General features: G+C 48.4%; 1 protein-coding gene across 6 annotated transcripts in view; it reads left to right on the forward strand.

Moving 5' to 3' along the window:
* The window catches only part of TTLL5 (tubulin tyrosine ligase like 5), a 1,026,293-nt gene that overhangs the window by 494,207 nt on the left and 507,881 nt on the right, over nt 1-24,205 (forward strand). For all 6 annotated transcript variants that reach the window (XM_078659928.1, XM_078659931.1, XM_078659927.1 and 3 more), the window contains one exon: nt 1,137-1,257. In XM_078659928.1, the coding sequence (XP_078516054.1) occupies nt 1,137-1,257 (121 nt within the window). The remainder of the gene's footprint in view (nt 1-1,136; nt 1,258-24,205) is intronic.

Genomic DNA, 24,205 nt, shown 5'->3' on the forward strand with positions numbered 1-24,205 from the left:
TGTCAGCGTAGTCGATGACGTTGCCCCCCAGCTCCTCAGCCAGATAAATCAGAGGGGTCATTTAAATATTGAAGAGAGGGTAGAGCCCTGAGGGACTAGAGTGGACAGAGCTTGCGGCTTCGAGATGAACGGGGGCAGCCAGACTTGCTGTGAGCGTTGGTCCGAAAAAGAACCAACCCAACGCAGCGCAGGCCCTGTCACCCGAATGTTAGCCAGCCTGGCCAGCAGCAGCAAGTGAGGGACAGTATCGAATGCTGCAGAGAGGTCTAATAAAATCAGAGCCGCTCTGCCGCCAGCATCCAAACACTCTCTGATGGCCTTAGTCCCTTAAACCAAGCTTGGCCCTAAATCCAGATGGAGCAGGCCTTCGTCTTCCACGAAGCCAGTAAGTTGACTATTTGCCTCCTTCTCACAGACTTTAGCCACTGCAGGCAGAAGCGTAATTTTTTAGTGTAACTATTTTTCATATTTTGACATTGACAAGTTCTTTGTGAAGTGCATTATTGAAATAAGAGATACAAATTCTTCCCCTCTGCTCCCGTCCCCCCCTGCCTTCCCCATCCCATTTACAATATTTTATGGGACAACTTATTTTGCCTTCCATGCAGTGCATGTGAGGGTCACAAATTGTACAATGATGTATTTTTCTTGTGAACATGATTTAATCTGTGATTTGATGATTAAAAATTAAAAAGAAAAATCATGTTGTGACCCAACACAATATATTTAGCAAACCAGCATGTCTCTCTGAAGCAGGATGTATGGCTGATTTTCTATTCTGACTCCAGTCCCTTTGAGGTTGCTTCTAATTGTGACTTGTTGTCTTGTGCTGTACAATAAAGGAGTGACGTTTTGCTTTCCCTTGTAAGTCTCCGGCTTTATACTCACATCCATACAGAATTCAGGCAAGAAAAATAAAGCTTTGCCTGTGTTGTGCAAGCAATGCATAATCTTAATTGTGCAGGCAAAACATGTTAATTAGTTGGTCTGCGTCCACAGTGGTGCAGTAGGTAATTTTCCCAGCTTCGGTACTGTACAACTGGCACTAAATGAGTTTTGAACTCGTGGGCCTAGCAACATGACAACCTGTGATTCTTGGGACAATTTTCCAATGCATTTCCTTCTTATTTTTGCAGTAAAGTACAGGCTCGATTAGCATTCTCAGCCTATTTGCAAAGAGTTCGTCTGCGTCTGAACACGGAAAATATGGATCAGAGTCAAAACTATACCTGGGCTGCCAAGGAGGATGAGCAGATGGTAAGAGTAGATTTAATTCTGACTATCTCTTTCAGTGGTTTGTCTTCACCAATGAATATGCCTTGGGTTTTCCCACAATATGAAACAGTTTCTGAAAGGTTATTCACAGTTGAGGGTTACCTGTGTTGTGTAACATTAGGTTGCCATTGTGCCATGGGCAAAGCATCCCTAATGTGGTTCTGCCCTGAACTGTTTGTGCATGGTTAATATTCTGCCAAGGAAACCTAAATTACATGTAAAATCATCTGTGGTTATAATTGGTTGAGTTTGAAAGCTGAATTTTCCCTAAACTGCCTATTTCATATATTCATACACTTAAATCCTTCCCCTTCATCAGGCTGGGCATCCCTGGTACATTTAAAAGTAGTAGACAGTGTTAAAATGGCCAAGGGCCTGAACAACACTGTTTGTTTATTACCATATCCACCTCATTTGAAGCAACCTGAGGTGGAATTATCAGCTCTCCTCTCCTCCCCCCCCCAACCCCTGGAGGCCACCATAGGTCCAATTTCTTCTGCACCTCATGTGTGAGAAAGTCCCCAGGCAGAGCTCAGCTCTAAGCTCTCAGTGAACTCAAAAGTATTACTTTCTTGGTCTACCCTAGGACTGAACTAGCCCTATAGCTTTTACAGTACTGTGAATTGTTTTTACAGATATTGACTATTTCTGGGCTAGGAGGAACCTTTGATATTGTAAGCAACTGTCAACATGGCTGACAGAAAGGAAGCATCTCTCTTCAAATCGTGTTTATCTTATGGCCAGAAAAAGGTTTAAACAGTTCATCTACATTCCCAGTATGTTTAGCCTTTATCCTAGTAATAAGGCTTCTCACTGTGACATATGTAATACCTTTACTACGCAAACTCTCAAGGACAAAGAGAAGAGGTTGGCACTATATTTACTAGATAAAGAGAATGTCTTCCTCTTTGGGAGTGAAAAGAGCCCCTCAAAACACTTCCACAAAGACAACGCAGAATAGGGGACTTATATAGTTTCCGGAATTGGAATTATTTGGTACAACGCTTGCAGCCACCTCCTTACACACTAAAACTGGAGCTGGTAAACACTCCAGAAAGGAAGATTCTCAGTCTGTGAAAAAGCCTGTGCAAAAATGTAATTCTATTGATGAGAAACCTTCTACAAAAAGGAAGAGATGCTCAGAAGGCATTCTGTTGTCGCACAACCACAAAGCAGTCCTTTTCAACGGCAATACGGTTGACGACAACACCATATATGTCTTCCTTACCATCGTCGTCTATGCTGGTGGCATCGACTGAGAAGCCTATAAGGGCAAACCAGTCAATGACGATGTTTTTTTTTGGTTCCAAAAATTCACAAAAATCTTCGCACACCACCATGCAGGCCCATAGTTTCTACATGCGGCAGCATCCACGATTCTGTGGGCAAATTTTTGGATAAATACTTTCAACCGATTGTTATCTCCACACCAACCTTCATAAGAGACACAACTGATTTTCTCAATAAGCTCAGTTGTGTAGTATTAGAGGATCGCAGCAATCTTCTACTGTGCACAGTAGACGTTACATCTTTATACACATCCATTCCCCATTCCATGGGAATTGAAGCAATAGAATATTGTCTACTAAGGACTGAATTGGATAACAACTTCAAAATTTTTCTAATGGAACTATTAGAATTCACTCTATTCCACAGTTATTTCGTGTGGAAAGAAGAATGGTACCAACAGATGACCGAAACATCGATGGGCAATTCGGCAGCACCTGCCTATGCGAACATTTTTATGCACAGATTTGAGGAGAATCACATCCTCTGTAAGACCACATGGACTGACCACCTCAGAATGTTTGTGAGGTTTATTGATGACTTTTTTTTAATATGGCAAGGCCCGCAAAACATCTTGCAAACAGAACTTGCTCTACTTAATTCCATTGACCAACGAATACAATTCACCTATGAAATCCAAACAGAATCCATAACTTTTCTTGATGTTAGGATCACCAATACCACCACCGGATTTGAAACTAGTTTATTCAGGAAGAAATCAGATAGGAATAACACTTTACATTACTCAAGTTTCCACCCGCAACCCCTCAAAAATCATCTGCCATATAGCCAGCTCATCAGAGCCAAAAGAATCACATCCGACACCAACCAGTTTAGTCAAGAGATTCAAATCATGACATCACGATTTAAGTCCCGAGGGTACCCACACCAGATCCTCGAGCAGGCCAAACAGTGTTGTGCATTCAAATCCAGAAGTGAATTATTGACCAACACAGCATCAACCAAAAAGGATTCCATTACTATTGTCTCTAAATACTCGACAGTTAGCAAAAAGTTCAAACAGATCATTAAAAGACATTGGGACATTATCAGGGTTGAACCAGATTTCAACAATATTTCCAACACTGAACCTATCTTTGCCTACACACGAGCCAAAAATCTGGGCGAGCTCATTAAACACTCCGATCGCACTACCACTGAATTTAAAGGAACAACTCCATGCTGGAATTGCAACCACTGCAACAGCGTTATTAAGGGAACAACTATCAATCATCCCATGAGAGGACACCAAATCAAGATTAGAGCGACGGCGACCTGTGATACATCCAACGCAGTTTACATGCTTAAGTGTCCATGCGGCAAAATTTATGTTGGACAGACAGAGAGAAAACTTAAAATACGATTAAATGAACACAAGTCCAACATCAGAACCAAGCAAGCCAAATCAACAGTCGCCCAACACTTTTTGGAAGCAGGTCATGGTATCAGCCAAATGCGCTATTGCGCTTTGGAAACAATTACTAAGGAAGAAGGCAAGGACAATCATAATGAACTGTTAAGGAGAGAGAACTATTGGATTTTTACATTATCGAGTATGAAGCCATTTGGTCTTAATGATCGTGTGGAATATTCATGCTACTTATGAACTGTTCTATACATGCAGATAGTTTCCAGTGTGCGAGCAATGGGTAGCTCTGTTATTACATTTTTCTAAATGTAGGTAATGTTATTTAAGAGATGAAAAATATTGTTTTGAAGCGGTTTCGTTTCTATTTTACAATTATGTTTTATGTTTTGTTGTTTGACCCACTTGAAGCCACATGACTGCAGTTGATCAGCAGTAGTAGAGCCTGTCCTTAGCAACTCACAGCACTGTTTTTACTTTGTAAGTTCCCTTTAATTTGCTGACTTGCCGATTCAACCTGCACAAACTTTATTGACAGGTTGTTTTGCACACTCACATTCAGCCTCGCAGATAAACCTCTACCATCACGGTTTAATAATCGTTTTATTTCATAACCCATGAGGTCTTCTTAGAGGAATGTAACATCCTTGTTTAAAACGTAGCCGGATTTCGGGCTTTTTAACCTACACGGTTAACACGAAATAGCATGTTGCTTAGCAACTTCTAGGGATTTAAACACATCCGGGGCTTAGCCACGCCCTAACCCGGTATGGGAACAGCCACACCTTCGTTTACATCGTTGTTCATGCACGCCACGGTAAGCTTCTTTTCCAATCGCCCGCCTTGTGTTTGTTTCACGATACGTACGCATGAGCACTTTTTCAACCGTCAAGCGTTGTCACGGCATTCTTGCCTACTTAAGCATTTTTCTGAACACGGATCGTTTTTCACCCGCCATAATTCCACCGCCCCCAAACCCACTGTTGTTTATACACAACCGCGGGTTTGAGCACCAAATTTAGGCACATTTTTTTAATGTTCACGCTGCACTGTCAACCACGGGTTTAAGTAGTGACCTGAGGCACATTTTTTAGTGTTCACGCGACACTTTTTCTAATGTTCACGCGGCACTATTTTTTTCACAGCACTTGACCGTAGTGAGTTAACGAGCACCTTTTACCCCATAGAGGCTCTCGTGAACTTCTCACCTGCCTTGTGATTTGTTAGTTAAAACTCTCTTGTACATTACTTTGAGTACAAATATCGTTTTCTTTGTTGACAGAATATACATCCCCAGAAGAAGGCATTTAGGATATGCCGAAATGCATTGGGATTGTTTGAGTGCACGATTTGAATTTGGAGGACCATGTAAAAGCTGAATATATATCCTTGTGAATACAACAAGATGGATTAAATACGAATATATTTCCAAAACAAACATTCTTCATTTACTTTTTTGCACTTATTGGTGAAACCTTTATACAAGGACAATCCAAGAGCCCGGGGGACACTTCTCAGTCTTGGGGAGTGCTACCTCAGTTTGTATTTATCACGCTCTCAGTCGGAGGGCGGTACCCCGGAGCACCATACAGACTGTTGAACTTATCCTTGAGAATCGCAGTGCGTCCAGTAATACCCAATTGGCATGTTGACAACAACGCCATTGATGATGAAATTGACTGAAACGCTGTCAACGATGATGACATTGAAGACAACACTGTCAATGTCTATTCTGCCGATGTCAACACTGTCAAAGATGATAATACTTTTGGCGACAATGACATCATCAACAACATTATATTCTGTACCTCTTTTTTCTCCATTAAGGGTGACAACATATCTGCAGTCCCTAATTTTGGAGTCAGGGTAATAGGAACATGCTAGGGACCTTGCTTCACACACTACATACTACCCAACACAATTGGATGTATGTTACATTCCAGATTTTGAGGTGGAGATGAATGAGGATGAACCTTAACATAAATAGAAATATCAGCAGCATTATGTTCCTCATAATTCATGCTCATATGTTCCTCCAAGATACCCTAGAGAACCATATATGGTCCAAATTCCTGTGGCTTTTATGTATACATTTTAACAGATAATGGAAATTTTCCAAGGACTGCTACCAAACCATCCAGCTGGTCAGCCTCCACAATTTGCAATTCCTACTGTACCTGTCCCACTGTCTCTTCCACTTGATCTTTGCCATCTTCACCTCCACTGCCCCCCCCCCCCACCTCCTAGGAAACCATCTCCGAGACTAGTCAATGGACCTCTTTTCCCTCCAACTTATGAGTGTATGGATGATAACAAATATATAGATAAGTCTGTATATTTGCACTTTGGCGAGGAGGAAGAGGAACTTGCACAAGGAGACGATTGAGGTACTAATGGAGGAAATTAGTTCATCTCTCCAAAGGAAGAAAATAACCTGTCCATTCCATGGGGTTCATCAGAGTATATACCCTGCTTTTGCTCCTTAATGGAAAGGGCTGTTACGAAGTTCAACCTCCCAATGACTTCAGGAGAGCAGCAAAGTTTCCTTTAGGACTTCAAGGAACAACTTCGAAAATCTATAAGATCCATACTAATCCTTGAATTTGCCTGGTCCGAAGGCGTAAAACGTATGAAGATGCATGCTAATCTTGTTACCATGTCTGGAGAAAAAGTACAGGGTCTCAAAATCAGCACCAGCTTATCTAACTGGTCATCCGAAACCGAATTCAGTGATAACATCAGCTGCTCAGATGAGGTCTAAGAACCCCATTACTCCATCCTACGGACTTCCAGAATTGCATAGTAGATGTATTAATATTCCTGTACAAAGAATTAGTGCAGTGGCAGCAACTTCTTTAAGGCAGCCAAACCTCTGGCACATTTGGGGCATTACGATATCCAGATGTGGCATGTCTTTGCACCATCACTGAGGATAAAAAAAGTTTGCTAATTCTATACTCGAGGAGGGAAGAACTTACTTCAGCAGCCATCATTTATGCAACAATGGACACCTCAAATGCAGGTTGTTGCCAGCTTGCAAGAGAAGCTATTTTGAGAAGGCAAGGCTGGCTAAGTCTTGAAGCCTTCAGTCTTGAAGTTCAATCGAAGATCTTATACATGCTTTTTAATAGCCTTACCCTGATTGAAAAACACGTGGATGAGGCTCTAAAAGGTCTCAAAACAGACACTGAAACAGCAAAAGCTCTAAGCCTTTCACCATACCGTAGATTTCGGTCATCCACTTTTCATGGCTCACGTTGGTCCCAAACTTTCTGGGGATGATTCAGCTAGTTTGGAGGACAATGCTGACCATACTATCCCCAAAGACAATCCATATATGACCTGGGATATGCCCCAAATGCAATCAGAGGCACGGATAGGGAAGGTCATCAGGAGGATAGCGGAATCAAGTTCACTTGAAAACCCAAAAAGAGCTTGACTTACTGCCTTTGCCTGCCCTTCCATCTCATACACAGAAGATATGGGGAGAGTTTCTCTTTTTGTCCCACCTCCTCAGAGATGGTCTCCAAATCCCAGAGAAACCACAGATTTTACTCCAGGTTCTTTTTGATTAAGAAGAAGGCTGGACAGTGGGGACCAATACTGGACCTGAGGTAACTGAAAATATTCATAAAGAATCAGTCAGATCTATCAGTGAATCAATCAATCGGGAATTCGTAGAGCGCAATACTCACCCCTGAGGGTCTCAAGGCGCTGGGGGGAGGGCGGTTTCGGGCAGCTCCGGTCATCCGAAGAGCCAGGTCTTGAGGCTCTTTCTGACTGTTTGCAGTGTGGGGCTTCGTATGATGCTGACAGAGAGTTTGTTCTAGGTCTTGGCAGCGATGTAGGGGAAGGATTTGCCTCCCGTTCTGGCTCTGTGGATGCAGGGGATTTCGGCCAAGGCTAGTTCCGCGGTGCAGAAGGAGATTCTTTCGTTGAGGTATTGGGGTCCGGTGTGGAGGGCTTTGTAGGCATGTGTAAGCAGCTTGAAGGTCACTCTTTTTTTAACAGGGAGCCAGTGGAGGTCTTGTAGGGGCTGGGTCATGTGGTCTTGTCGTGGGAGGCTGAGGACGAGTCAGGCTGCAGCGTTTTGGGTGGTCTGAAGTTTGTGGGGTAGAGATTTGTTGATTCCGGCATTGAGGGCGTTCCGGTAGTCCAACCTGCTGGTGATGAGTGCATGGGTAGCGGTCTTCCTGGATTCGGGGGGTATCCATTTGAAGGTTTTGCGGAGCATGCAGAGTGTATTGAAACATGTGGAGGTTACGGCGTTGATCTGTCGGTTTATGGTGAGGGAGGAGTAGAGTATGATGCCGAGGTTACGAGCGTGGACCGTGGGTGTGGGAGGGTTACCAAGGGCAGGGGACCACCAGGTGTCGTCCAACGTAGAGGTGGTGGGTCAGAGGATGAGGACATCTGTTTTCTCCGAGTTGAGCTTCAGGCAGCTGCTGCTCATCCAGGATGTGATTGTGGGAGCGCAGGTCGGATAAACAGGCGTGGAGGCTGAAGATAGGTGCGAATAGGTTGTTTATTGATAATTGGTTTAGGTTCAGGGAAAACAGAGGTCCGTGAGTCACTGTATTCTTCTTCCGGCGTTTCTTCGTCTTGAAGTAGGGCTGTTAGGGCTGTTGTTCCAAGCTCCTCCTCATCGGAGTCCACAGGGTTTCCCCGGAGGCTCATAAAGGAGGCAAAAAGAAAGGGGCCGTCAGAACGCTAAATCTACGTGACTTAAGGGTTATAAACCGTCACCACACCACACAGTGTTAGTTTCTGGGTCTTTCTCAAGTCAAGTGAATTAATAAAGGGGAATGGTAGTACAGAACATAGGATGTAGGAAACTCAAGGACATCGATCAACACATCCTATTTGGATGAGTAACCGAGTATTCAAACCCAACCCGAAACCTTATATTAGGCGGTAGGGTAAGAACAGGAACACTAAACGGTGGCAGATTTAGGTACAAAGTAGGTACGCATAAGGTGCATCAAAGTCAGGATATGAACTACGGCCAAGAACTATAAAGCAGGCTTTCCGTGCTATGAGCTTTCCACCTTCCCGTGCCCCTCCGGTTACCACCTCCCCTTATTCCACCCTCCGACTCCCGTAACACCCCACTCACCGGCCCTGCCGTAACTCTCCAGAGTCACGGCCGCTCTCCAGCATCCTCCGGGGGACTCCACCAGTCCTCACACCACGGCTCGTCCTGTTCCTCTTCCGCGCCGTCTTCTTTCAGGGGCTCCTTCACGCTGGTCCGCTGAGAGTTCTCCGCTTCTCCTTCTGGCGTCCTCTCCTCCGACTCCGCTCTCCAGAACTGCCCGCCCTCCTCTTCACGATCTCCGCCTTTCATTGGAGGGTCAAAGTTACTTTGTGGGTTGATTCCAACCCCTTCCGGGTCTTGACTGCCGGCTCTCTGCAGGGACACGGAAAGACGGCATGGAGATTCAAAATCACGATCAGGACTCCTGATGTCGACCCGACGCCCTCGATCCTTTGGTGGACAACGGGAATAGTCTGCCCATGGGGCTGCCTCAGTGAGTCCCTCCTCACATTCCCTTTCCCTTGCTGTCCTACTACTTGGGGTCGGATACTGAGGAAATCGAGAGAAAAAGTCAGCGTTGCCTTGGTCGCTTCCCTTCCTGTGCTTGGTGTGGAATCGATAGGGTTGTAAGGAAAGAAACCACCTGAGTACTCTCTCATTATGACCCTTATTCCTGGCTACCCACTCCAAAGGAGGGTGATCAGAATACAGGGTGACCTCTCTGCCCTCAAGATAATACCTCAAGGATTCTATAGCCCACTTGATGGCCAGGGCTTCCTTCTCTATGGTGGCATAATTTTTTTCTCTTGGAAACAGCTTGCGGCTAATATACAAGATAGGTTTTTCTCCTGTGTCGTTTCCTGTGAAAGGACTGCCCCAATACCCAGGTCCGAGGCGTCGGTTTTTAGGATAAAGGGTAGGGAATAGTTTGGACTGGTTAACACTGAATCAGACGTTAGAGCCTTTTTAAGGGACTCAAAAGCTTGTATTACCTCTAAGGGTGAATGTTTGAGAATCTCTTCGGTCTTACAGTTTTTCTGCAATAGGTTGGTTAGAGGGGCTGCCTTCTGTGAAAACTGAGGGATAAACCTTCGGTAATACCCAAGTAATCCCAGGAAAGCTCTTAAGTCTTTTTTGGATTGTGGCAAAGGGATTTGTGTGATCGCTGTGAGTTTGGAGGCCTGTGGCCTAATCACTCCTTCTCCTAACAAGTATCACATTGGAGAGATGACTCAAGTGCTGTTCCCAAGTCTCGCTATAGATGATGATATCATCAATGTAGGTGCCAGCATACTGCTCGTGTGGTCGTAAGATTACATTCATTGCTCTTTGAAAAGTAGCAGGTGCTCCATGTAACCCAAAGGGTAGGACCTTACACTGGTATAACCCATTGGGTGTAGAGGACGCTGTTTTTTCTCGGTCTTCTTGGCGGAGGGGAATTTGCCAATACCCCTTACAAAGATCAAGCGTACTGATGTATTTAGCTCGTCCAATTCTTTCCACCATCTCATCAACCCTGGGTAGGGGATAGGCATCAAACTCTGATATTTTCTTGACTTCTCTGAAGTCGATACAAAAACGTACCGACCCATCGGGTTTGGGTACTAGAACGATCGGGGAGTTCCATTCACTCATAGAGGGTTCAATGATATCCATCTGTAACATTTTCTGTATCTCTTCACGTATGGTTTGTCTACGTGCTTCGGGAATGCGATATGGTCTTAAACGCACTCGTTTCCCTCGGGTCGTTCTTATTGAATGTTCAATAAAGGAGGTCCTGCCTGGTGAAGTGGAAAACGTTCCCTGTAAAGGTTGTAAAACCTGTGATAGATTCTCTCGTAAGGAACCAGGCAAATCAGTATCTATACATTGGTCAAATGAGGTAGCCGTTACCCGCGCCATGTTCACAGTGGTCGGGACTGGACCCTCCCATTTCTTTAATAGATTAACATGATATACCTGGGATACATGTCTGTTGGTGACCAATTCAATGCAGTATGTCACTGGAGTGACTTTGTCTATTATAATGTATGGTCCCTGCCACTGTCCTAATAACTTATGGTCAGAGGAGGCCATTGTTAGACGGGGACCCAGAGGGTCGGCCGAATACTGGGGGAGAGGCCTCCGATGAGGGCCGTCTCCGGCGATCGTACAGACAAGTCACTTCCCTCCCCACAGATAGACACCACACAAGGATGAGATCAACACTCTTTATATATAGTTCTTGCGGCAAGGTTATCAGCGGTACAGGAGATTCAGGACTCAAGGGTCCTCTCAATTCTAGTCTCTGTAGGGAAAGGGGGTAGCGGGACAGTCTTGGTACCGGATCGGTACAGGAGGTGGCAGGAGGGAAGCTCACAATCCTCGAGCTTAGGAGTCTGCGGGGTCGGGCCGCGGCAGCGCCAGCAGGCCGAGGCGATGGTTCAATTGGCGTAGGGCCGCGGCAGCGCCGGCAGGCCAAGATGATGGTTCAAGTTACAGAGGGCCGCGGCAGCGCCAGCAGGCCAAGATGATGGCTCACGTTGCAGAGGGCCGCGGCAGCGCCAGCAGGCCAAGATGATGGTTCACGTTGCAGAGGGCCGCGGCAGCGCCAGCAGGCCAAGATGATGGTTCACGTTGCAGAGGGCCGCGGCAGCGCCAGCAGGCCAAGATGATGGTTCACGTTGCAGAGGGCCGCTGCAGCGCCAGCAGGCCAAGATGATGGTTCACGTTGCAGAGGGCCGCGGCAGCGCCAGCAGGCCAAGACGGAGGGAGGGTTCACAGAGCAGGGCTGCGGCAGCGCCAGCAGTCCGCCAAGGTTGAGTTCTTCTCGGTGTCTCTCGACTCCAGGATACAACTGCCCTCCTGGTCTGGGGGGGCTTCCCCAGTTATAGGTCTGGTTCCCTTTGATGTCCGGACCCTCGCGCCTTGAGGTCGGGAGGTCCGGAATGAGGAGGTCCCGACACCCAGCAGGGGGTTGGAGCCAGCGCCCAGGGAGGCCGGGGGTGATCGACACCCGGCGGAGGAGAGCCGTTGACGCCCTCTTCTTCCATTGACCTGCCAAGTGGTCTCGTTACCTCCTGGGGGGAGGTTGGTGCCTCGATGTCGGGGCCAGGCCCAGGGTTGGGGTCGAGTCGAGGCCACGTGGCCTCGTGTTGCAGTGTCCAAAGATGGCTGCCGGGCCGGGGCCATGGGGCTGACGGGGACCCGGCCAGCCGGTACAGGAGGGTTCAGGAGCTGGAGTCCCGGTGTGGCCGGGCTGTGGATTACCTCGGGGGGTTGCCGGGGTGGCTCTTGCTGGGGATTCAGGGAGAGCCGGGGTCCGGGCCCTGTTGTGCGTAGGGGGTGACGGCCCGGCTACGAGGCCTGTCCAACAGCCATCATCAGCAACACAGGATCTCCTATTTGGAATGTTCTTTCTTTAGCCCCTTTATCGTACTGTTTCTTCTGGGCTGTTTGGGCCTCCTCTAGGTTGTGTCTAACAATCGCCCTTATCTGTCCCAAATGGGTTCTTAGGTTGGACACATACTCCGTGATGGGGTTGGTATTTTGTGGCTCCTTTTCCCACCTTTCTTGAGCCATTTCTAACAAGGTACGTGGTTTGTGACCATACAACAATTCAAAGGGGGAGTATCCTCTACTTTTCTGCTCTTTGCACCTAATAGCAAACAGGGCCAAAGGTAGCATGTCTTCCCACTTCCTGGATTCTAAAGCCAGGAGTTTCTTTAAGGTGATTTTGATGGTAGCGTTATATCTTTCTACTGATCCATCCGTCTGAGGATATTAAGCCGATGTGCGTATCTGTTTAATTCCTAACCGGGAACACACCTGCTTCATTAGCCGGGACACAAAAGGGGTCCCTTGGTCAGTAATGACCTCTTTTGGGAATCCTACTCTTGAAAAAACAGTAATCATGGCTTTGGCAATATTGGTTGTGGTAGGGCTTCTGGAAATCGAGTGGCATAATCCACGATAACAAGAACATATCTACATCCACTACGCGAGGGTAACAAAGGACCTATTATACCCATACCTATTCTGCTGAAAGGTTCACCTATGATAGGGAGTGGTTATAGGGGAGCTCTGAGTGGGTGGTATCTACTATTACGCTGGCATATGGGACACTCCCGACAGTATCGTTTCACTTGTTGGTATATCCCTGGCCAATAGAAGAGCTCTGAGATTTGTTTTTCTGTCTTATCGGCTCCAAAATGTCCCCCAAGTAAGTGACTGTGAGCCAGATATAACACCTTCTCCCTAAAAGGACCAGGAATCAACAGTTGGGCCTTTTGTGTCGGACTTCCTTTTCTATATAACAAGCCACTCTTCTTAAAGAAATAAGGACCTACATGATGAGGATCCTCCTCATCCAGTGCTCAATTCCAGGCTTCCTGTAGTGTTGGGTCTTCTAGTTGGGCTGCATGAAAACTTCTATCCGTTTCCCAGGGGTTTTCTTCTGGAATCACTGGTAAGACAACATGGTTCTTATTTTTCTCCGCTCTTCTTTGTCGTTTACCTTTCCGTATTTTGGCCACTGGCCACTCTTTTCCTTCCTCTTGTGCAAATGGGGCAGAAGACCACCACTCATCCTCCTGAGGTGGTTTATCATGTAGGAGCTGTTCCAACTTTGGGTAGTCGTTTCCCAAGATTGCTTGTTCGGGCAGTTGAGGTATTAACCCAATGGTCAAAGTGGTTCCCTCATCTCTTGGATGTTGTATTCTTACTTGTGCTGTCGGGTACGGTTTTGTGTCCCCATGTACACATCGTATCGCGACCGCTCCATCAATAGGACCAATGTGAGGACCAAAGTCTTGGGGTCGTAACACACTATACAGGCATCCGGTATCGGCTAGGGCGGTTACTTGTTGACCGTTTACAGAAACTGTGCAATGATACGGTGGTTGTTTTCCGTCTGAAGAGGAACAATAATAATTATGAACCACTCCGATCTCCATTGGCTCCTCTTTCTCTTTCTGTGGGCAAAATCGAGCAATATGTCCTATACCTCCACATTGATAGCACTGGGGTCCCATTGGAGCTCTAAACATTGGAGTTCCGGGCACAATGGTCAAAGGTTCTGGTTTCTTATTGGTAGATGGACGAGGTGGACGATGCAGTACTGGCCCACCTGGTTTTCCTGAAAAATCATCTCGTCCTTTCTGCAAGTCCTGGGCTCTACTATAGGCACTGGCGATTTCTACTGCCGTCTCAAGAGTAAGATTAGCTTGTTGGCGTACCCATTTTTGTATAGGGGGATGAAGAGAGGACAAGTACTGTTCCAAATATATTTTGGCCATGATGCCATCTTTGTCAGTGGTAGCAGGTTTCAACCAACGATCTGCCATGTCCTTTACTCTAAAGTACAAAGCTTGGGGCGTCTCTTGAGGTCCTTCTTTTATTTGGCGGAATTTCTGTCGATAGGATTCATCATCAATCCCTAGCCGCTCCATGATGCATTTCTTTATATCCGCATAGGTGATACCTCATTGCACCGTTGCCGCTTGATAGGCAGCTTGTAAATCGCCCGATAAGAGGGGTCCTAAGTACTGACCCCATTTGTCCATAGCCCATGACGCTGCAGTCGCCATTCTCTCAAAATTGTTGAAGAAGAAATCTGGATCTTCTCCACTTACATATCTTTGTAACACCACTGAGGGTAGGGTGGGAGGACCTCTCTGCTGTCCTAAGGCCTCTGTCAGTTTACCCATTGCTGCCTCATGGGTTTGTTCTTGTTCTGCTAGGACTTGCTGTATTTTTCCCCGCTCTTCATCCACCACGGTCAGGAACCGCTCCATCACCTTCCCAAGGTGTTCTTGATTTTCCGCCATTTTGGTAAGTGCGGCCTCCATTTTGCCTTTCGATCCCACTTCTGACACCACTTGTGGGAGCGCAGGTCGGATAAACAGGTGTGGAGGCTAAAGATAGGTGCGAATAGGTTGTTTATTGATAATTGGTTTAGGTTCAGGGGAAACAAAGGTCCGTGAGTCACTGTATTCTTCTTCCAGCGTTTCTTCCTCTTGAAGTAGGGCTGTTAAGGCTGTTGTTCCAGGCTCCTCCTCATCGGAGTCCGCAGGGTTACCCCAGAGGCTCATAAAAGAGGCAAAAAGAAAGGGGGCGTCAGAACGCAAATTCTACGTGACTTAAGGGTTATAAACCGTCACCACACCACACAGTGTTCGTTTCTGGGTCTTTCTCGGGTCAAGTGAATTAATAAAGGGGAATGGTAGTACAGAACATAGGACGTAGGAAACTAAAGGACATCGATCAACACATCCTATTTGGATGAGTAACCGAGTATTCAAACCCAACCCGAAACCATATATTAGGCGGTAGGGTAAGAACAGGAACACTACACGGTGGCAGATTTAGGTACAAAGTAGGTACGCATAAGGTGCATCAAAGTCAGGATATGAACTACGGCCAAGAACTATTAAGCAGGCTTTCCGTGCTATGAGCTTTCCACCTTCCCGTGCCCCTCCGGTTACCACCTCCCCTTATTCCACCCTCCGACTCCAGTAACACCCCACTCACCGGCCCTGCCGTAACTCTCCAGAGTCACGGCCGCTCCCCAGCATCCTCCGGGGGACTCCACCAGTCCTCACCCCACGGCTCGTCCAGTTCCTCTTCCGCGCCGTCTTCTTTCAGGGGCTCCTTCACGCTGGTCCGGTTACGCCGAGAGTTCTCCGCTTCTCCTTCTGGCGTCCTCTCCTCCGACTCCGCTCTCCAGAACTGCCAGCCCTCCTCTTCACGATCTCCGCCTTTCATTGGAGGGTCAAATTTACTTCCTGGGTTGATTCCAACCCCTTCCGGGTCTTAACTGCCGGCTCTCTGCAGAGACACGGAAAGACGGCATGGAGATTCAAAATCAGGATCAGAACTCCTGATGTCCACCCGACGCCCTCGATCCTTCGGTGGACAACGGGAATAGTCTGCCCATGGGGCTGCCTCAGTGAGTCCCTCCTCACAGTGATGTCTTACATTCCTTCCTGGAAATTGTACATGGTGATGTTGAGTTCCTTGGTGAGGGAGAGGATGAGCTGGGTGTCGTCGGCGTAGGATACTATGCTGAGTCAGTGTTTTCTGACGATGGTTGCGAGGGGGGTCATGTGGATGTTGAACAGCGTGGGGCTGAGGGAGGACGCTTGAGGTACTCCGCATCCTATCTCTGTGTGTTCGGAGAGGAAGGGCGGGAGTTTGGACAGCGAGGAAGAAGTGGATCCAATCTAGGGCAGTTCCCTAAATGCCGGTGTCATGGAGTCTAGCAGCTAGAGTGCGGTGGTAGACGGTGTTGAAGGCTGCTGAGAGGTCTAGTAGAATGAGGGCTGCAGTGTGGCCTCCTTGGTCAAAGAGATTGCGGATGCGGTCCGTGGCGGCTAGGAGGACGTTCTCGATGCTGTGCTTGCTGGGAAGCAGGATTGATATTTGTTGAGGATGTCGTTGGATTCAATGAAGTTCGTTAGCTGGATTTTGACGATCTTCTCTGTGACTTTGGCGGCAAAGGGGAGGAGAGAGATGGGCCTGTAGTTCTTGAGGTCCGTCGGATCTGCGGCAGGCTGCTTGAGGAGGGGTTTGACTACTGCGTGTTTCCAGTCATCGGGGTATGTGCCTTTTTCATGGGTGCAGTTGATTGTCCGTCAAAGTTCTGGTGCGATGTCTGAGGCGGCCCTGTTGAAGATGTGCTGGCGGGCAGGGGTCAGAGGGTGCTCGGGAGTTTGTGCTCCTTATGGTCTTTGCGGTGTCTTCTGTGGTGATCGGGGTCCAGGTAAGGTTGGTCGGCTGCGTGGCGTTGCTGGTGGGAAGTGTTGGTCAGTGCCTTGGTCATGTTCGCCGAAGTTGTCGGAGAGTGTCCTGATCTTGTGGTGGAAGAAGGAGATGAGTTTGTTGCAGAGGTCCCGGGAGGGAGGGACGTCAGAGGTTTCACTGGGGGGGGTCTGGTAAATTCTTGTATGATGTTGAAGAGTTCCTTGGAGCTGCGGGAGTTGGAGAGGATTCTGTCCTGGATTAAGTTCCTCTTCTACATCTGATGAGTTGGTGTGCTGCAGTGGCAGTTCTGTAGGTGGTGCGTGCTTCCGGAGTTTTGCTGTTCCTCCATGCTTTCTTGAGTCATCGGCACGAGAGCTTGTATTTTTGGAGGTCCATGGTGAACCAGGTGGCTTTCGTGGTGTGTTGTCTGTCGGAGTTCTGGAGTGGTGCGAGCGTGTTGGAGCAGTCGGCGATCCATTTGTGGAGTTCGTTTGCTCTAGAGTTGGCATCAGTCTTGGTGGGGGGAGGAGTGCAACTGAGGGCGGAGGCGAGGTGCTCTCCGGTGATCTCGCTCCAGTTTCTGTGCAGGGGTGGGGTGTTGGCTTGTGTGCGGTGGGTTTCGAGAAGGAGACCTGAACGCTATGGTAGTCCGTCCAGAGGGGTTGCGTGGTGTGACTGAAGTGAATGTTGATTTCTCCGGCGAAGATGGGGTCGAGGATGTGTCCCGCCTAATGGGTGGGGGTGGTGATGAGTTGCTTCAGTCGGATGTTGGCAAGGTTGTCTAGGTGGCCGGTGGAGTTGGGGTCTCTGAGCTTGTCAAGGTGGAAATTCAGGTCTCCGAGCAGTATGTAGTCCGTGAAGGCGAGGGCGCGAGACGCGATGTAGTCCGCGATGGTGTTAGTGTACTGGGTGCGGGGTGCGGGGTCCAGGAGGTTTAATGCTGAGAGTTACACGTAGAGTTGTTCAGGGATTGACCTGGATGTGGATGTGTTTCATAGGTGGCGAGGAGTTGTTCAAGATTGAGGTTTTCAGTCGAAGCAAGCTTTTGTGGATAATGGCGAAGCCTCCTCCAGGGTAGTTAAGGCGGTCTTTCCTCTGTATCTTGTACCCGTTGGGGAAGCCTGTTGTGATGTCGGGTGCAGACCTAGCTTTGGTCCAGGTCTCTGTAAGGAAGGCGACGTCAGGCGAGAGGGTGTTGAAGAGGTCCCAGATTTCTACTGCATGCCTGTGCAGGGAGCGTACATTGAGGAAGATGCAGCTTAGGGGTTTGAGTGCACTGGCGTTCTGTGAGTTGGCAGTAGCTATTTGGGTCAGGAGATGGGTGAAGGTGCGATGGTAGTGTCGGCAGGAGAACAGGCCTTGGGTTATGCTTGACGTCGAGAGCTGGCATTTGTTGTTGCGTCCAGGGTTGAGGGCGTGGAGGGTTGCTGAGTCGTTGCGGTAGGGGGTCGGAGGGCCAGGGTCCCTGGCGCTGGTAGGGCCGCGGACGGGCGCAGATGAACTTGCCTTTGGCACCCCAGCGACATGCCCACCATTAAGTAGGGGTCGGGGAGGGAGAGCAGCTGGGTGCAGGAACACGCAGGGGGGATGGGCCGTAGGGGCAGCTGCGGTGGGAAGGGGTTGGAAAAAGGCAACGGGAAAACCAAAACAAAAGTGAAAACAGCAACAGATACAGCACAGACAGACAAACGGCAAAAACAGATTAAAAAGGCAGAGACAAAAAGGCACAAATGGATAAAAAGGTACAACAGATAAAAAGGCACAACAGATAAAGAGGCATGGACAGACGAACTCAGAGAACACAGAAAGGCTGGCAGAGCGGACCAGCAGAAGAGCAAGGCTCTCCCACTGGACTACCAGGGATGAGATGCAGGCAGGAGCCTGCGGGTGGAGGAGGGCCTCGAACACCTACCTGAAGACCAGAAGACGCTGGGGGCAGTGCCTTAAGGACGGAGCTATGCGAGGGGAGAGCGGTTACCCTAACCAGGAGGTCAGAGGTCACACTTCCAGAGGTCCTCTTGATGTTCCTGGAAGGGAATTTCCTATCTTCCCTAGATCTCCAAGATGCAGGCATCCACATACCGATCCACTGGAAGCACAGAGAATTGCTCTGGTTTTCAGTAGCAGGACAGCATTATTATTTCAAGATGCTCTCTTTAGTGCTCAAGTCAGAGCCTCAGATTTGTACCAAGAGTCTTTCACCAGTCTCTGCCTTCCTTAGATGTCAGGGTCACCAGGTGCACCCATACTTAGACGACTGGCTCATCAAAGCTCCAACAAAGGAAATGACAAAGGCTTCTACAAACGCCTGCATCAGTCTCTTTTAGAAATTGAGTTCCATGTAAAACAGGGAAAAAGCATTGTTGGAGCCCCACATGCAGATCCAGGTTCTGGGTACAGTACTCAATACTCAGTCAGCAGAAGAACCAAGCCATGGCAAAGATTGTGTCTGCAAAACATTTAGTCATTGTTAGACAGCAAAAGTCCCTTTCTGATAGATACACCTGCCAGTGGATTCCTCACCTTGTGAATATCCCCCTTGCGTCAGCAACATTCGGAATTTCTTTTTGTAGCTTCGTGCCGACGTGGACGACGTCACGGAGGCACGGCATCGCTCGCGACTCCGATGACGTCACCGACACCATAATAGGCCCACACCGGCGTGATGACATCAGTTCCCTTTTTTCCGCGTTGTCGACGCTAACGGTTTCGGGGAATCTCTGTAGCTGTTGGTAACTTTGTTACTATTTTTCTCTGTTTTCTTGCTTCTTTGTTTCGCTGAAGATGTCAACTAAGAAGACCGGATTCAAGCCATGTAGGGAGTGCTGCAAAATGATGTCGATCACAGACCCGCACAAGAACTCTATCTGGTGCCTGAGTTCGGACCATGATGTCGATAGTTGTTCTTCGTGTAGGAAGATTAATCCAAAGGCACTTCGAGAGAGGGAGACTAAGCTTTTAATGGCGAAGTTAAGAGGAAGTAAAGATAAGAAGTCTTCGAGATCTCGTTCGAGAAGGTCGAGGTCAAGATCACGATCGGCGTCGCTCTCGAAGTCGTCATCCGGTCATGCTTCGAAGTCAAAAAAGAAGCATAAGAAGCGAAGACATGAGTCTCGGCGTCATTCCGGTAAGGATTCGGACTCGAGACCGAAGTCGCCTAAGAGGAGGCATGAGAAGGATGTAGTGTCTCCATCACCAGAGGTCTTGGATCCAGAAGGTAAGGCTTCGCCTTCGGAGTCGCAGTTTCAATCGCCGACTCCGGTTGTGAATCCGTCTCCGGCGCCGTCTCCGGCTCGAGAGGATGAAGAAGTCCCTTTGGATGGGGGTTCGATGACACGACCTCCTGTGGAAGAGGAGGCGAATCCGGAACCTCTGAAGGATCAGTCTGTGGGTTCTTATCCACCTTTCCCTGCTCCAGGTAAAGACCCTACTGCGTTTTTAAATGCTATGTATGGTATCTATTCCAGAGCGTGGTACCCCTCTGGTGCACCTTCGGGTCCTATGGGTCCTCTGGCGTTTAATTTAGGAGTTCCACACTCCTATGCTTTATCTCCTTTTATGCCAGTTATGCTGGCTCCGACGTCGCCTTGGCATTACTCGGCGCCGCCGAGGTCGTCGACGCTGATACCGACGTCGCCGGCTCCGAGACGACCTCGAGAGCAGCACCCTGGGCCTGCGGATTCGATCTCGACACCGATACCGGCTCTGCCGGAGTCGTTCACGGGTCCGACAGCGCGGCTGTTGAAAGAGAGATCCAGAAGGGATGCTCAGCGCCTCATAGAAGAGCAAAGATATAGAGAGGCTGAGGCTGAGATGGAAGAAGGAGAGCTTTGAAGATCTAGGAGAAGCTAGTGGTTTGGAACTTTCTCCAGAATGGGAGCTACCTTCTGTGTCTTATGCCCCTTCAAATGATGTTAGGCCATACCACATGGTCATGAGGAAGGCAGCAGAACTTTTAAATTTGACATTGCCTACGGTGGAATATAAGTCCAATCTCTTGACTGAGGTACTCCATTCACCAAGTTCTGTTGTTGAACCGTTGCTTCCCTTTAATGAAGCATTAACTGAACCTATTTTGGAGGTTTGGATCAAGCCTCTTACTGTTCCTCCAGTGGCTAAAAGTGTTGCAAGGAGGTATAGAGTTGCACCTGGGGATCCAGAGTTTTTATCCTCGCATCCTTCGCCTGAAAGTCTGGTTTTTCAGGCAGCCTGTTCAAAAAAGACTGTGGGTGCTTTCCCTCAAGTGCCTGAGGATAAGGAATCCAAGAAAAAAGATCAGACTGTAAGAAGTCTTTCTCATCAGCAAGTATGGCTTTAAAATCAACTAATGCCACTTGCCTTATGGGTAGATACATACATGCCGTGATCGATTCTTTGCGTTTGTTGGCTCCTAAAATTCCTGATGACAACAGGAAGTATTTTGATGAGGTATTGGCTAATGTGCAGGCGGCTGCACGTCAAGTGATCCAGAGTGGACTTGACACCACTGATTGAGTTGCTCGCATCATGGGAACTGCGGTTGCCTCCAGAAGGGCTGCTTGGCTGAAGTCATCAGACTTTTCGGCGGACGTTCAGGCTGCGTTGTTGGATTTGCCCTTTGACGGAGTTGGTCTTTTTGGTAAAAAAGCTGATGCAGCCTTAGAAAGATTTAAGGACAGTAGGGCTACTGCCAAATCTTTGGGGCTGCAGACAAGAGGTTCATCTAACAATAGATTTAGAGGTTTTGGACGTTCTTCCTTTCGTCCCTACCGTCGAGGTCAACAGCAGCAGCAGCAGCAGACTCCACTGTACAAATCATTCAGGGGTAGGCAAGCCTCCTCCTCCTCCACCTCTTCCAACCCCCCAGCCACAGAAAAGCAGCCCTAGATCCGCCATTCCGGATCATGTGGGCCCAGTGGGGGGGGGCAGTTTACCCATTTTCTACGGGATTGGGAATCAGTTACATCAGATCTTTGGGTTCTCAATCTCGTAGAAAATGGATATGCTCTTCCCTTTCGGGAATTCCCTCCGAATTACCCTCCTTGCCAAGGTTTCTGCACGGAGGAGCACCTGTTACTCCTGCAGGAGGAAGTCCAGACGTTGTTAAGAAAGGGTGCGATAGAGATGGTTCCAGAGCAGGAAAGGGGTCAGGGATGCGACTCCCGGTATTTCCTGATTCCCAAGAAGGATGGCAGACTTCGCCAATCCTGGATCTCAGGATCTTGAACCTTTATCTAAAACAGGAAAAGTTCAAGATGCTCACCCTTGCACAGGTTTTTCAGACGCTGATGGAAGAAGACTGGATGGTGTCAATAGACTTGCAGGATGCATATTTTCATATCCCTATCCTGCAGTCTCACAGGAGGTATCTCCGTTTTACGGTGGGATCGCAACATTACCAGTTTGTGGTTCTACCGTTTGGTCTTACTACTGCGCCTCCAGTCTTCACCAAGGTGATGACTGTGGTGGCAGCACATCTCAGAAGATCAGGGATTCCAGTATTCCCGTATCTGGACGATTGGCTGATCAAAGCAGAATCTCCAGAGAAGGTGCTCCATCATCTGCAAGTGACAACTCAGTTGTTGTACAGGTTGGGTTTTTCAAATAAATGAACCCAAATCTCACCTGGTGCCCTCCCAGCGCAACCTGTTCATAGGTGCGGTACTGCATACAACTGTGTGTCGTGCATTCCCTCCTCCTCACAGGATTCATGACATACAGGAGTTGATTCCTTTTTTTCACAATGGAGCGGTCGTTCCAGTCCTGAAGGTCCTTCGCCTGCTCGGTCTGATGGCTTCCTGCATTCTGTTGGTCAACAATGCACGCTGGCACATGAGGGCACTCCAGTGGTGCCTCCGCAGGCAGTGGTTTCAACACAATGGGGATCTCAGGGAGTCTGTGAGGATCTCCAGAGAAACTGCAGCGGATCTGACTTGGTGGGGAGTGGAAGGCAACCTGTCTCAAAGGAAGCCTTTTCAACTGCCTCCAACTGTGGCCACAGTGATAACGGATGCATCCACTCTAGGGTGGGCTGCTCATCAGGGGCATCTGGAGGTCAAGGGTCTTTGGTCTCCAGAGGAAAGGTTGCTTCATATCAACCTGCTGGAATTGCGGGCGATACGTCTGGCGCTCAAGGCCTTCCTCCCTTCCCTTCGCGGTCGGTCGGTTCAGGTCCTGACGGACAACACCACCGCGATGTGGTATGTCAACAAGCAGGGAGGAGTAGGGTCGCAGTGTCTCTGCAGAGAGGCTCTGCGTCTCTGGTCCTGGGTTCAGGATCATCAGATTTGTCTGATGGCAAATCATCTGGCCGGAGTTCTGAACGTGCGTGCAGACAGTCTCAGTCGGCAGTTCTCAGCCGACCACGAGTGGAGGCTACATCCAGAGGTAGTTCGTCATGTCTTTCGTACGTGGGGGACTCCTCAGGTGGACCTGTTAGCCACTCGCCAGAATGATCACTGCCCGTCATTCTGCAGCCTCCAGTTTCCGATGCAGGGAGCCTTGGGGGACGCATTTCAGTTGAGTTGGGACTTGCAACTCCTTTACGCGTTTCTTCCCATACCCTTGATTCCTCGGGTCCAGAGGAAGATTCGCCAAGACCGGGCCCAAGTTATATTGGTCGCCCCGGATTGGCCAAGAAGGGTGTGGAACACAGATCTTCTCCACCTCTCCTCCTGCCCGCCGCTCCGTCTCCCTTTCAGGGCAGATCTCCTCTCTCAGATGGAGGGGCAGGTTCTACACCCCCACCTCCAGACCTTTCACCTTCATGCCTGGAGATTGAACGGGGCAACCTGAATTCCTTTTCTCTCCCACATGATGTGGTGGATGTCATTCTTTCAGCCAGGCGTGACTCCACCAAATCAATATATTCATACAGATGGTCTAAATTGTCACTTGGTGCGCAGAGAAATTTGTTGACCCTTTGAAGGCTCGTTTGTCTGATATTCTGCAGTTTGCTCTTTCTTTGGCGCAGCAAGGCTTTGCTGTTGCCACAGTTAAGGGTTATCTTTCGGCTTTGTCGGCATTTCTCTGTTTGTCGGATCAGCCGACATTGTTCAAATCTCCTGTGGTTTTAAGATTTTGAAGGGCCTTACACATAAATTTCCTCCTACTCCCTTTATTGTGCCTCAATGGAACTTAAATCTGGTGCTTACTTTCTTGATGGGTTCTCCTTTCGAACCTTTGCACAAGTGTCCCATGAGACTTTTGTCTTTTAAGACGGTCTTCCTTGTTGCAATTACCTTGGCAAGGAGGGTAAGTGAGCTTCAAGCTCTTAGTTCAAAGCCCCCTTTCTTGACCATTCATGCTGAACGAATGATTCTTAGGACCAGGGCTGCTTTTCTGCCTAAGGTGGTAACTCCCTTCCATCTAGGAGTGTCCATTACCCTTCCTACCTTCTATCCTCCCCCTCCCCCTTCCAAGGAGGAGGAGCGACTTCACCGTCTGGACCCCAAAAGGGCGGTGAGCTTTTATCTTGATATGACAAAAGACTATCGAGTGGATGACCAGCTCTTTGTTGGATTTGCTGGCTGCAAAAAAGG

The sequence above is a fragment of the Lissotriton helveticus genome, chromosome 9 (assembly GCF_964261635.1).
Source record: "Lissotriton helveticus chromosome 9, aLisHel1.1, whole genome shotgun sequence".
NCBI lineage: Eukaryota > Metazoa > Chordata > Amphibia > Caudata > Salamandridae > Lissotriton > Lissotriton helveticus.